At 33.5% G+C, this 13,688-nt stretch overlaps 2 protein-coding genes across 3 annotated transcripts; one reads left to right on the top strand and one right to left on the bottom strand.

The window, feature by feature from the left end:
- Positions 1-597: 597 nt before the first annotated feature.
- Positions 598-4,228, top strand: LOC117910542. 2 transcript variants are annotated; one of them, XR_004650693.1, is made up of 3 exons: positions 598-717; positions 2,561-2,661; positions 3,970-4,228. XR_004650693.1 is itself a non-coding variant. In XM_034824645.1 (3 exons), exons 1-3 carry the CDS (start codon positions 655-657, stop codon positions 4,194-4,196), a joined length of 351 nt encoding a protein of 116 aa, XP_034680536.1. In that variant the 5' UTR covers positions 611-654; the 3' UTR covers positions 4,197-4,228. The 2 variants fall into 2 exon arrangements, 1 of the variants encoding a protein (XP_034680536.1); XM_034824645.1 differs by having other exon boundaries at positions 611-717; positions 2,601-2,661.
- Positions 4,229-8,635: 4,407 nt separating this feature from the next.
- On the bottom strand, positions 8,636-9,345 carry LOC117910543 (nuclear transcription factor Y subunit B-4-like). The gene has a single exon (XM_034824646.1). The coding sequence runs from the start codon at positions 9,343-9,345 to the stop codon at positions 8,905-8,907; it is 441 nt and encodes a 146-aa protein (XP_034680537.1). The 3' UTR covers positions 8,636-8,904.
- Between the last annotated feature and the right edge of the window lie 4,343 nt (positions 9,346-13,688).

The raw sequence follows: 13,688 nt of genomic DNA, 5'->3' as shown, positions 1-13,688 counted from the left end.
AAGTCCTCTTGGTTGGGGTCTGGTTTAGGCTCGAATTGCACCTAGTAATGTCCAAGTGCGCTTTTTGGTCCAACTAGAGACTTGACTTTAAATCCAAATCTAACCCCCAACTTTTAATATATATATATATATATATATATATATATATATATATATATATATATATATATATATATATATATATATATATATATATATAAATAATACAAAAAGTAATTTGATGGTTAATATGTATGGAATTTTTTTATGAGTAAATAATAATATAATATTATAACACTTTTATTTTTAAAAATACTTCTAATAAATGTTATCAATTACGAGTTTATTTATTGATTTTTTCATCCTTTTAACTCTCAAAATTGTATTTTTGTCCACTCTTGTATATATAAATAAAAATAATACAAAAAGTAATTTGATGGTTAATATGTCAAATTTATGGAATTTTTTTATGAGTAAATAATAATACAATATTATAACACTTTTATTTTTTAAAAATACTTCTAAAAAATGTTATCAATTACGAGTTTATTTATTGACTTTTTCATCCTTTTTAACTCTCAAAAATGTATTTTTGTCAAACAAAAACGACGCCGTGATAACATCACATTTCCCCTATAAAACCCATAACCGTACTGTAGAAAGAGCGAAGCTTTCATGGCGTGCCTTGTCTGCATCAGTTTTTCTTTGCCGCACGCTGCTTCACAAACCCTAATTGAGGTATGACCCCAATGCCCATCACGAAAATCCTTTGAGGAACTCTGCTTTTACTTCAAACCCTCTGTTTGGTTGCTGAGAAAAGAAAAGGGAAGAAAGTTTGTGACTATTTTTTTTTTCCTTCCTGTTTTCTGTTGTTTTGGTTTAGCAAAAGAAGAAATGGAAAACCCAAGTAGAATAAAGCTAGGAGTTGGTTTTAGGCTCTGTTGTGTGGGTTTATTTTTCTTACATTTTCTCAGCAACCAAACAGATAGCAAATCAAATACAGAGAGGAAGTGAATGAATTTTGCATTCTGCTTTAGTTGAATTGGAACAACTTGGTTAATATAGTGTGTGTTAATTTCAGTATTATTATGATTTCATCATTGTTGAGCTCAACCGTGTAGATGGTTTAACAATTTCATTATTGGGTTTTCAGCACTGCCGAATTCAATATGAATAGTTGTTCTTAAGTTGGATTTAGGTGGTCCTGATTGTGGAAAAATATTGTGTAAAATTTGGGAAATTTGACTCATTTGATTGATTTTGGCTGGCAATTTTAGCAAATTAATGAAGCCTCAAATTCCCGGGTTGGCTATATTGTTCTTTTCCCTACATAGACCCTTGTTGATCTTGGCCTTCTTTTTGTTCTTGTAGCTCTATCCATAATTCAAATTGAATTACATCCCTGCTTGCATTTTTTGGTGTTCTTGGCTTATGGTTGAGCTCTCTGAAATGGCTGTCTCCCTAATACTATCTCAATTGCTCCCTGTTAGCCCTCAATCTTGTCAAAATCCAAATTCCGGTTACCTCTTTTACTGAAGTCGTTGTTTCTTCTATATTCATGACTGGCCTTATAGTCATCTTCTCAAATCTTTTCTTCTGTTTTTTGATGGCTATTCCACATATAATAACACTAGAAGCCTGTATTGTTTCTTCCATCACACTAATTCTAGATTGAACGTTGCCTTGTTCTCCGTATCCTTGTGGATGGTCAAAGCAAGATAACAAAAATAGGATGTTTGAGGAGGATAAACTCTTACCCTTGATTTTCACTGTTTTCTTGTTTATACTTCTAATCTTAATCAAGTATTCTTTGCCACATTATTTTGTCTATATTCTAAAGTACATCTCTCTGTTCTTCTAGTTTTAACAACTGAAAATTATTTCATCTTTGGACAACATCAATCATGAGATATCTTCTTAAATATTTCCACTAAGTTCAATCATAAGCATTGCCAAAAAATGATATAGAAATTTGTTGTCATTGGAAACCGGTTTGACTTTCCTTTTGCTCTCATTAGTCACTGGTCCATCAGTCATGCTCTTTGATCACATGGATATAAATAGTTATGCCCTTTTCCTTTCCCAAGCCCGGCAAATTTTCATACTAACTAAAAATAATGTGAATCTATTGTATCTTTGTTCCACTGGTATGGGCTGTGGGTGTCAGGATCAGAACCCAGTATGAGGCACTGGAACAGAAGCAGCATTTGAGGAATCAACATATCGTTTTTATCTTCTTTTTTTTTTTTTTTTTTGTATCCCTTTTGTCTTTTATAACTGGTTTACCATATGGATGTCTTGCAAATTACCTTTGTGATCCTCCACTGGTGTAGTGGTGCTTAATAACCAACCTGAATAAGTTTGTCTTGGTGTTATGACCTGCCTAATTAGCTGACTGAGTTTTTTTTCAATATCACGGGTTTTATCTGTACAACCAGTTTTTATGTCCTCTGGCACTCTGGCAACAAATGTAAATAAAAGGACAAACTATGTTTTAATACTTCTGCTTAAAACCTGTTGTTTATATATTATGGCTTGCTTGAATGATGTCATAATTACTAATTGAATCATGTGCTAGTAGCTGGTGTTTTGAGTTAATGCTTGGCGGGACTTTCCTTCAGGAAAAGAATCAAAGGAAATCAGCTGTGGGCAGACTTTCAAGTCAAGCAACCACTAGAACAGGTCTCTTCTCCAATCTTCTTGCACTAGTACTTGTTGTGTCAACCTTTAGCAGCCTTAAAAATAGTCCAGATCTTAGTCAATTGCTCGTCTTGTTTCTTAAGGTGGTCAGGATATATGTCTGTGAAGGAAAAAGGAAACAAACTAGTAAACTTTAATAAGGGATTAATAGGGTGTTTGTTTTTTTAGCTTTTTGCTGAAAGTAATTTGATTTTAGACTTTAGATCATTTGTTTTTCTACTTTTTCATAACTTATTACAAACTTTTTGCTGAATAGAAAAAGTCAAAATATTTGATTTTTTCTAAATAGAAAAAATAATATGTTGAATTTTCTTTATCTTTTAATGCTTAATAGAAATAAAATATCACAAAAACAAACAGTCTAATACTTAACACTATTAAGCGTTAAAGTTCTATTTAGAATTAAGAAAAAAAACAAACACTACCTAAATTCAGATCGTCAAGTAAGTGGAATTTATTTGTGGAAGGTTTATCACTTTCAATTGAAAAAAAAAATCCACTCTAACTTAACGAGTTACATTTCTACCCCCTTGGGTGAATTCAAATTCATGGAGTTCTTTTGGATCTTTTCTTAAAACCATGTGTATGGAAAACCCTGTATATATTTCATGGAAGTGGTATATTGGCGCATTCTTTATGTATGGTCCTTTATGTGCATGTTTTTGGATTAGGTCAGGGTGCATTTAGGTTTTAGTTTGTTGTCATTATTTGATTTGATTATTTGGCTGGGTTGTAAGTGAGGCGAGGGTGTTGTTTTTTGTGTATCCCTCTTCTTTTTTGGCCTTAGGCGCCTTTTATACATCATGTATACTTTTGTGTGGCCTTCTTTAGGCACTCTTAATACAATTGCTTTTACCTATCAAAAAAAATATCGATGTGACCCTTTATTGCCAAACAAATCCCCATGCTTGCTAGGAGAGTGCCAATCAACGATGAAATTATAAATTGCCTTGGAGAATTTGTCTACAATAACCAGAATTTTAGGGAAGAACTCAAATACATGCTTGCTTTCTTTTCTTTTTTTAGTTGACATTTCTTCGAGGCAAATTTATCATTTCTTACCCTTTTCCTTTGGTAGCATTTGATGGCAGAAATTGTCTCACAGAACTTGAGTCATTGTTGAACATGATGGAAAATGGGAATTATTCTGCTCACCCAAATCATTATTGATCGTACTCCCAAGTACAAAATAGCTTCACTTTATGCTAATGACCATTTCCATAGGACATCCAAATTCCCTGATGGTCTATTCTTGCATCTGCAAACTGACATTTTGAATTGTATTTGCAGGAATGAAGCTTCTTACACCCATTACCTCAGATAGAAGCATTTCTTCTGTGGAGGACTGGAGCTTCCTTCCCCATAAAATGGCGCCCGGGAGACGATTTTGGGAACCTGTTTCACTTCATTTGAATGTAAGTGCTGGCACAGAGACTGTAATATGTGGTTACTGGGTAGGACCGGATATTGAAGATGGCTGGGGTTTTGTAAACGCTTTTGTAAATCAAATTCTTTGATTTCTGAAGGTTGTTGAACGGTTTTCCATGGCTTCTTTTCCTTTACCTTTCTGGATGGATCTCAAGCATGGGAAGATCAGCATTGAATCATAGGTCAGTAGACAAAGCAAACATACTTTTTTTTTTTTCTGTTTTCCATGAGCAAACTTGTCCCCTTGCTTGCCCCTAAAGATTCTTGGGAACCAAACATGTCTTGGAACCTACAAGGAGACATTTTCTGATGCCATGTGTTGATGAAATGCTTAGTGAACGGGTTTCCAATGCTAGAATCCTTACACTTTCCTTGCAGTTTCCCAGAAATATTTCCCAAATCAAATACCTAAGACAAAATCTTTGATGAGTGAAAGATCAGTCCATGCTTGACCTATAAAACTGTAAATAGAAAAACTTTATATAGTTACCCTAGGCACCTTTTGGTATCGGAAAACCGTTTTTGAAAATAGTTTTCAATTATTTTTGGGAATAAAATTTTATTTAAAAATTCAAATATGAAAAATGTTTTTCTCTATTTATTTTCTGTGAGGTTGTTCTACATTTCCATATAATATAAAAGATTTTGAAGTGTTTTATTTATTTATTTTTAATTATTGCTCGAAACACTCTAGAAACCAACTAAAAATACTTGAAATTTGTAAAACAAAAAAAACCTGTTTTTAGAACAAATTTTGAAAAAAAAAAAATGTTGTTGAAAACAGAAAAGTGTTTTCAAGAAGTTCAATAGCAGATTTGTTTGAGCTTCAAGTCTCTACAAAGCTTATTATCCTTAATTTTACCAAAAAAAAATCCTGAAAATTTGATGTGTGCACTAAAATTTAGTACATGTTTTATCAAATAAGTACCAAAATTTTTAATTATTACTGAAAATCATACTCAAAAAATTAAGTGGGCACTTTCAATTAGAACCCGTCATTGGGCCAGGCCCATCCAAGAATGAGGAGGCCAAGTCTGGGCTTAGCCTGATTACCTCCCGGCCAACCACTTTGGGCACAAAAGGAAAGCTGTGTGTGGGCGTTGGGCCGATTGTTCAGTCTAGCTCTCAACATGTGACTTTAAATTATTAAACCAAAATTTGCAGTCATTTTATTAATAATCCTCCTAAGTAATTAATAATAATAATGATAATAAAACTGATATAAGTGGCTTTAATAATACAATATAAACTTTATAATATATGATAATGCAGTTCAAAATATTACTACACCAATGTTAATTTTAGTTCATTAATTAAGGCTCGGATAATAAAAATTGTAGATCGAGAAAGGGGAAAAAAAAAAAAAAAGGAATCCCAGATGAAAATGAGATGTAATGAAATTTATTTCAACTGCTATGTTTCTAAATTATTCACAATTTATATATCAAAAAAAAAAAAAAAAAAAAACCACAAACCAAACAAACAAACAAACAATTGGGGGTGCATGGTAGAAACATAAAATTGAACTCAAACCAATATTTTATTTCTCTCTGTGTTTTATTTTTTTTCCCTTTTACCTTATCATTTTCTTGTCCTTTTTATTTTCCCTGAAACTTTCCATGACAACCTTCCATAATCTATGTGATGGCCTCCTAATTCACCTGGTTTTAGAGATTCTACATTGCTTGTTCCTTTTTGTATTACTTAAAAAAGCTCCATGAAAGTAGAATGCTTCATCTTCAATAATAGTTGCAAGCATTATTTTGGTGTCTACTTTTGAAAGAAGTTCAACAGCATCAAATCTATTAAGATATCTGCCCTACTTGGTTTATTGCTACTTAAGCTGTAAATAAGCACAAAAAAAACTACAATCTAGTATTATTTTTAGTCTTTGATATGCATGTAATTTATCTTAGTATTAACCACACTTCAATGATAATTTTAGGCCCCATCTAGACCGCAAAAGTTATCATAAAGTGTATGGAAATAATTTTTTCCCCGATTTATCCTTGTCCTCCTCTAATTTTATCTAAGTTTTTAATTATTTCTCTCATTTTTTTTCATGATAAATTAGTAAGAGAATTTTTTCTTTTTTTCTTTTCTTTCCTTTGTATATTTTATCCTCATGTCCTTTAAAGCTAAATGCTATGTTTTGCTTCTCACCTGCAAACTAAGAAGCTTAAAACTATACCACTATTTGACAAGATCAAACATGAAAAAGAATCTGATTCCCTATGCAGAAACTTTCATTTCTGGTCTTCTCCCAACAACCAGTATTTGAAGAAAAACAAAGAGGTATACCCAAATGAAAATGGTTGTTGTAGTTGGTGATAGGTTTATATTTATTATAGACGAAGGATGAGCGGATGTTCTTTCAATGCAGTTCAGAAGTATTTGGCTTGGAACTTTACAGCATCAATATGTTATGTTAAATCTGTGGTGATGATGGAATTTTCTATGAAATTCATGAGAGTTCAATTCTTAAGTGGATTGTTTGGTGATGAAGACATGCATGCTTGTGAACTTTTTACTTAAGAAAGTTATGTCATTTTCCGGTACCTAGTCCTTGAAATTTGCAGTGACATGCCCATGTTATATTTGCTTGATCCCATGTATGATCAACATACAAGTTGTCATGAATACATGCTATGGTGCTTTGATATGTATTGACATATTTCAATGAAACATGCATGCATTAGGGTTCCAGGGATAAAAAAATTATATAGATTAATTTTCAATTTTGGACATGATTCCCAGGGAGGATTGCGAAAAAGTTGTACCTGTGTTACATTGAGCTGCTGCAGCTCACATGGAGAACTCATGGGCATTTTTCTCTCTGTCAGTGGAATTGGGTGCATCAAATGCCGTGCGACACCAGTTCGCTGTTAATCGATATAGATCGATAGTTGTAGAAGCGTCACGTGCCAACAAACCATGAGGTCCAAACAAAGTATGAAGATCGTGATTCCATGGCCTGAATCAATGGAGCTGATAGAGGTACCTTTGACAACCCATTCTTTCATGAAAACCACTGCATAATATTCCTTTAGCATAGTTGGTCCAAAAGTTAATTTCTAGATTTTCAGCTTTTGTCGCTCTCTCTCTAACACCAAGATGTAGTCTTATAGATTTTGTCTTTAATATAAACTCCACCCTAGCAACTCTCATTAAGAAAAGAATGAATGATATTTGAGAAGTGGTCCCCCCATGAATTTACAGTAGTAGAAACCCTAAATCTCTGACAGAACTGAACATTTCACTTTATAATTATCAGAATTTTAGCCATCATCCTTTATGGGAAGATTGCCCAATCCATTTACATATAGTATAATATAGGCATGCCTTAGGTTTCAAAAGATTTTTCTCAAGAAATCATGTCGTGGAAAGCCCTAGATAATGGTCCTGGATTCGGGGTTAAGAAAACCCTAACCCTAGTACAGTTGAAACTTTTGGTACTACCTTTCACTAACTTATGTCTAAAGGTGATCAACATTAATGTGGGCCTCACAAGAGACAGCATGGGCTAGCTACTTTGTTCCATCTGAACTTCTCCTTCCTGAATGGCTATTGGGATGGAAAACCCAGAAAATCTTGTATGCCTGTGAGAGAAAGGGAGTGATCAGGCTGTTGGAATTTGGAAGTTCTCAGGAAGAATAGTCATCACCCTTATTTTTATTTGGCAGATAAGTAAGTAGACCTTTATACGAAATTTCATTTTGATTAGTTATATATCTAATGTAAAAGTGATTCAATTGATTTGTCTTCATGTAGGCACAAGGATATGTTGACTAGATTAATTTAGCTTAGCATAAGCTAATTCAATCTTCAAGAGGTAATTCAAACAAAAAGAAAAAAGCCCTACAGAACTAACGAGCATACTTGCGTAAATGAATTGACAAAGATTAATTTAGCTCTAGCATATGCTAATTCGATCTTCAAAAGGTAATTCAAAAAGAAGCCTTAGAGAACCAATGAGCATACTTAAACAAATTCGTTGGATGTATAGTAGCCATTCGAAAACACTACTTTTTTTTTGGACGAGAATAGATCTGTAGTTGGTGATTCGAGTTTATCTGTGAGTACTGGCAAAAATTCTAGGTTTATTCATTAAGGGTTAGGAAACTAATCTCAAGAGCTAATGGGCATCAGTTTCTGTTGGACTCAATTTGATAAGCCAAAAGTGGGACTAGCTGAACTAAATAGTTTCTTCCTTATTTTAGGGATTGTTTAGCAAAATAGTACCCAAGAAAAAAATGGAAGAACTAGTGTTTAGTCAAATGGAAGTGTTTAAAAAATAAACCCATTAATCTCGCATCCAGTAACTCAGACAATTTTCTTTACGGTTTGAAGCTTTATTTCTTAAGCAAAAAGGGATCAACCTTACATAGGCTTGAACTATGATGATCTATATCCCATTGAAGAAAATTAAGGAAAGTCCCATAAAAATCAAGATTTATATATCATGATTGAGTTGAATACCATATGATATATATAACCAAAATTACATATCAAAATACAAAAAGTGGTTAATCTTGCACAAATCTTTCTTCCCCCTTTTTCACCCAAAGAAGAAGAAAAAAGGATAGTAAGAAAGAAATGTGAAAAGCCCTAGTTGAGGAGAAAGGTGCAAAATACCTCAAACTTTAGATCCTACTGACTTCGTTGGAGGAAATCCAGAGATATATTCAAACCTTTTACAATTGATTCAACCATATGGGCAATAAACTCGAGCTTCCTAGCTCCTATGATGTTGTTCATCACCATTATTATCCTCATTATCTTCATAATAGATATTGCTTAAGATGGCTTTGTAAGAGAGCTATTACCCTTCTCGATAACTCTGCACTCTAATGGAGGAATTACAGTTTGCTTCCCAGCTTGGATACATTTACAGTTTGTTGCTTCATCTTTGTCTTCACTGCCACCAACTTTGTTTTGGTTGGCTCTCTCTCTTTCAAACTCCCTATATTTATGTAAGTACCTTAATATAGCCTCAGCATAGTCATCAAATCCTAGTGCACTCAGAGCCCAACAAATGTCATCTCCGTTCACCGTCTTGCGGTTCTCTTTGTGACACTTGTCAGATGCTTCACCAGTAACAAAACTTATGAACTCAGATGCACACTCTTGCATTGTTTCTTTGCCTTCTTTGGAGATCTTGGCTCTTGGTGGCAGGATTTGCTTCATGATCCGGCCCACGTTGGCAATAGGCAGCAAATGATCCTGCTCATCAACCATCTTTAGAATCAGATTTGCTAGATTGATTGTCTAAACCAAAGACACATTGCAAGCTCTTTAATCTTAATCGCGGACTTGATTCTATATAGATTTTATCTATGTATATATGCATGTACATATGTATGTGCACAGTGCGAATTCGCATGTCATGGCACCAATAGGATCCGTAACAAATACTAGTGGGTCACTTTGCTCGAGGTATATGCCATGGCGATTACAGGTCGAATCATTAGTATAAATGCTAGCGATATTCTTGATGGTATATCATATAAGTTTCATTCAGTACATATAGCTAGCTTGGAAGAAACCATGGATCTTTGATGGGCAATTTGAATGATTTTAATTTGCAAGTTAATTGAAATGAATTGGTGATCAAGGAAAAATAGGAAAAAGGGCAAATTAAACCTTAAAGTTTCATGATAGTTAACCTGAAATTAATAAAAATAACATGAATTTTTTCATACTAGTACTGCACAAATAATGTCACTAGGGCTAAATCTAGCAAAGCTTAAGGGTGACTCAATCCAGTAAAACCAATCAGAACCACCCAAGTCAATGCTGAGCAAGCTAGGGCCCTCTACTTTCTACTTAAGAATTGGGAAGAAATGATCTTCAAAAATAAGATAATTAAAGACTAAAAAGGTTCAGTATTCCACTATTCAGTACAAATGGTCCCCCCCACCCATTTGATCTGCAACCTTTAATGCTCCCAATACATCTAGATTTGGTTTCAAAATAGTAGGTGAATGGCCTACATATGTGCACGAATGCGTGTTTTGGATGGATTTCCAACCAAATAGTACACCTAAAAATACATTATTAGAAACCCTAGTGTTTGTCACTCTATCTGGTGGCAAAAGCATTTCAGTTTTGAATTCAAGTTTGTTAGGTATGGTTTTAGTCAAGGTCTGGAAGATGTTAATAAAACCCAATAGGTACACACTCAAATCGGTAACCAGTAAGGTACCAGCACATGCTAATCTGGATTTTTAGTGCGCTGATTAATCTAGTGTTCAACAACTTCGAATGTATAATAGTTCCATTGGTTTTTTCCGTAAGCTGATTCGCCTTATGGTCGGTCAAATTGTTTTATAGCAAGCCATCATTCTAAGTATAGGTGCACTTTCTTTCCATAAAATGATTTTTCATGCAAGTGAACCATGAGCAGATTCTTGTAGCCACTTACTAAAGGATCACCATCTAAGAACCGAAATGAGAATGAGGTCAGTTGAATAACTATTCCAAGTAGGAGTACCTATATAGTATCAAATTTAAGACCTGTAAGCGTGATGATTAATCAATTCGAAATTCGTCAAAAACCTACTCCAAGAATTTAGTTCTTGAGCTTCAAAAAAAATCTAGTCTAGATGATTAAGAACCATCCAGTTAGGCTTATTTTAACATATGCTAAATGAGAATGAGGTCAGTTGAATAACTATTCCAAGTAGGAGTACCTATATAGTATCAAATTTAAGACCTGTAAGCGTGATGATTAATCAATTCGAAATTCGTCAAAAACCTACTCCAAGAATTTAGTTCTTGAGCTTCAAAAAAAATCTAGTCTAGATGATTAAGAACCATCCAGTTAGGCTTATTTTAACATATGCTATTGCTAGCCACTTCATGCATTATCAATTAAGAGAAAATTTCTTGCTCCCTAGTGTACTAAATATGACCAAAACACAGTCAGATGCAGTATGATGTAGCTACATCCACTGTTCCTTCCTAATCAAATGCTTATTCAATCACATGATCACCCACTGTTTGTTTTACATGGCTTAACCTTCTTTAACATTTACTTGAAGTTACTGATATATGTGTATGTGTGTGTGATCAATTTCTCTTTTCCCATTTGAAAATGGCCTATATAGGATCTAGCTAGTCCAAGATTTATTAATCTTCTCCTCTTTGCTCTCCATATATCATCATCTCTCAGCCAATAATGGTAGTCACATACATGACACTTGGTATATTTTCGATCAGTCCTCATCAGTTTACATGGATAGAAATTAAATCTTAATCAAAAGATTAGAATTTGAAAGAAAGATTCCCTGTATGGTATACATAACAAGTTTTAGCCTTCTGTACATAATTTATGATGGTGTTAAACTCCACTGAAGAATCCAAGAATATATGAAACAACATGAATTAATACGATGTAAACCTTCTTATGAATAAGACTTCTAGATATCGGTATGTTTACCTTATATTATGACTGTCATCGTCTTTTTGAATGGTTTCATCCCAGTTCTGACTGACACAGTTGCAGATCATTCGCTGTTATGCATGAGAAAACATTCTTATGGATACTATAAACTTTTTCTAGGGTTTGTTATTTATTAGCATATAAGATAGGCTTGTGCTTGTACCTGATAATCATTAAACTACTACAATTAGATATATAATATAAAGCTTATCTTGTTGGACCCCATCTAGGATTTGGAACTTTATTACCCATTATAGATGGTTGCATTAAACAAATGGGTATGGGCACTGCATCCATAAAAGGATCATGAAAAACCCTAGAAACTTCGAAAGTCTTTTGAGGCCCATAGGAAAAATATTGAGATTTTCCTCTTATTTTATGAGACCATCAACAAGCTTTGTTCAAGATTCCATGGCATCTGATTTGATCCAGTTTCACTTTGAATCAAGTGCTGGCTTCAAAGGAAAGGAAAGAGTGTTTCCTTTATGCTTAGGGTTCATCCTTTTCTTTTGGTGGTGGTTGTTAGTCCATGTGGAGGGTTTAAGCTTGCTTGCTTTAGAACAAATTCACAATACACTTGTCTTTGTCTACTTGCAGTATTTAACTAAGAAAATGATATTGAATTGGTTCTTTATCATTTGTTTCTAAATTATTTCTCAAACTAGGGTTGTAAATAGACTGGTTATTCTAGGCTTGGGTTGGGCTTAGATGCATGCTGGGTCAAGATTTGATGTGGGTGGGCCTCACTTTGGCCTAAGACCAAGCATAGGGAGTTTTGGCCTATGGCCAAGTTTAGTCTTTTTCTCTTAAGAATATAATGGCATTGTTTAACCATCAATTTTCCTAAAAGCTCACACACGTGTGAACTTATAGCTGCATGTGAAGAGATAGATAGAATTTGAGATTTTAGAGTCATATCTAATAAAACAAACAAAATTTTGGATTCATATTCAACAAATAAATAGGGGAAATGCAAATTGTGGATAAACCAAACTCTAATACCATATTGAATTACCAATTTTTCTAAAGCTTAAACTTACGGGATTTGGGCCTAATTCCAAGTTTAAGAGATAAAAAAAAATTATATGTATAAAAGTCATTATCAACTAAAAAAGTAGAAAGAGGTTAATTATGCATAAATAAGAGACTCGGGACTTGTGAACCATAAAGAGTCCAAAAAATGTTGAAATGAGTGAATCATGGGTGTGAAATATTAGCAACGGATCTTATGAATTAACAAACATGTCTTGTGATTTTTTTTTATATTAAATTTATGATTATTTTTTTGTTTATTTTTATTGTATTTTATGGTGAAGGTACTCCTTTCTTATCCTTTTAACTCGAGAAAAAGAGCGTTGAATTTCTCTTTATTTCAATGGATCATGAAAACCCTAGAAAAAGGAAGGTGGCAACTCCAATTGTAAAATTTTTTAGAAAAATTTTAGGAGGTCAAATGTTGAAAATAAACTCGACCATTTTGGTTAAATGTGATGCAACTAATTCACAATTTTGAAATCATCAATCACTAGTGTGACCTTGTAACCCTAATGAAAATTTCCCAAGGGTTCAATATGGAACCCAAAGAAGTGAATTTTTTTTCACATCTTCTACCCTCATATTAGATAAATCGGAACACGGAAACAATTCATTTCATAATGCTAAGGATCAATTTGGAAACTGTTTTGTAAAACAATTTTGTAACTTAAAAAAAAAAAAAAAAATTGTTTAGCAAATTTTTTACAAATATTTTTTTTTTTTTTAAAAAAAGTTTTGAAAACAAGTTGCTTTTTAATGCAAATTTGAAGAGCTATTCTTAACACTGTTCTTGAAAACATTATTAAAAAAAAAAAAAAGATGCTAATTCTTTGTGATTTGGAGTTCATGAAAGTGGGGATCTTATGTTTGTAATGGGCATGATTAGAAGCATGGCAAGGATGAGGTGGTATGGGCCAGTCAACAGACCCAATAAACATGGAAAGCCCATGAATCTGGTTTTCTTTTCTGGGTGAGCTCGAATACGTGGGCTTGTCTGTTGACGTGATGGGCTTTGACTTGTTGGCTATGGATGTGGTCAATTATGGGCCCTGGACCATGGGTTGAAAGCGCTTTGGAGGTCATTAGATCAATCACATAAGAT

This window comes from Vitis riparia, unplaced genomic scaffold, assembly GCF_004353265.1.
Source record: "Vitis riparia cultivar Riparia Gloire de Montpellier isolate 1030 unplaced genomic scaffold, EGFV_Vit.rip_1.0 scaffold774_pilon_pilon, whole genome shotgun sequence".
NCBI lineage: Eukaryota > Viridiplantae > Streptophyta > Magnoliopsida > Vitales > Vitaceae > Vitis > Vitis riparia.
Note: the sequence above shows the minus strand (reverse complement) of the source record. Positions and strands in the feature narration are given on the sequence as shown.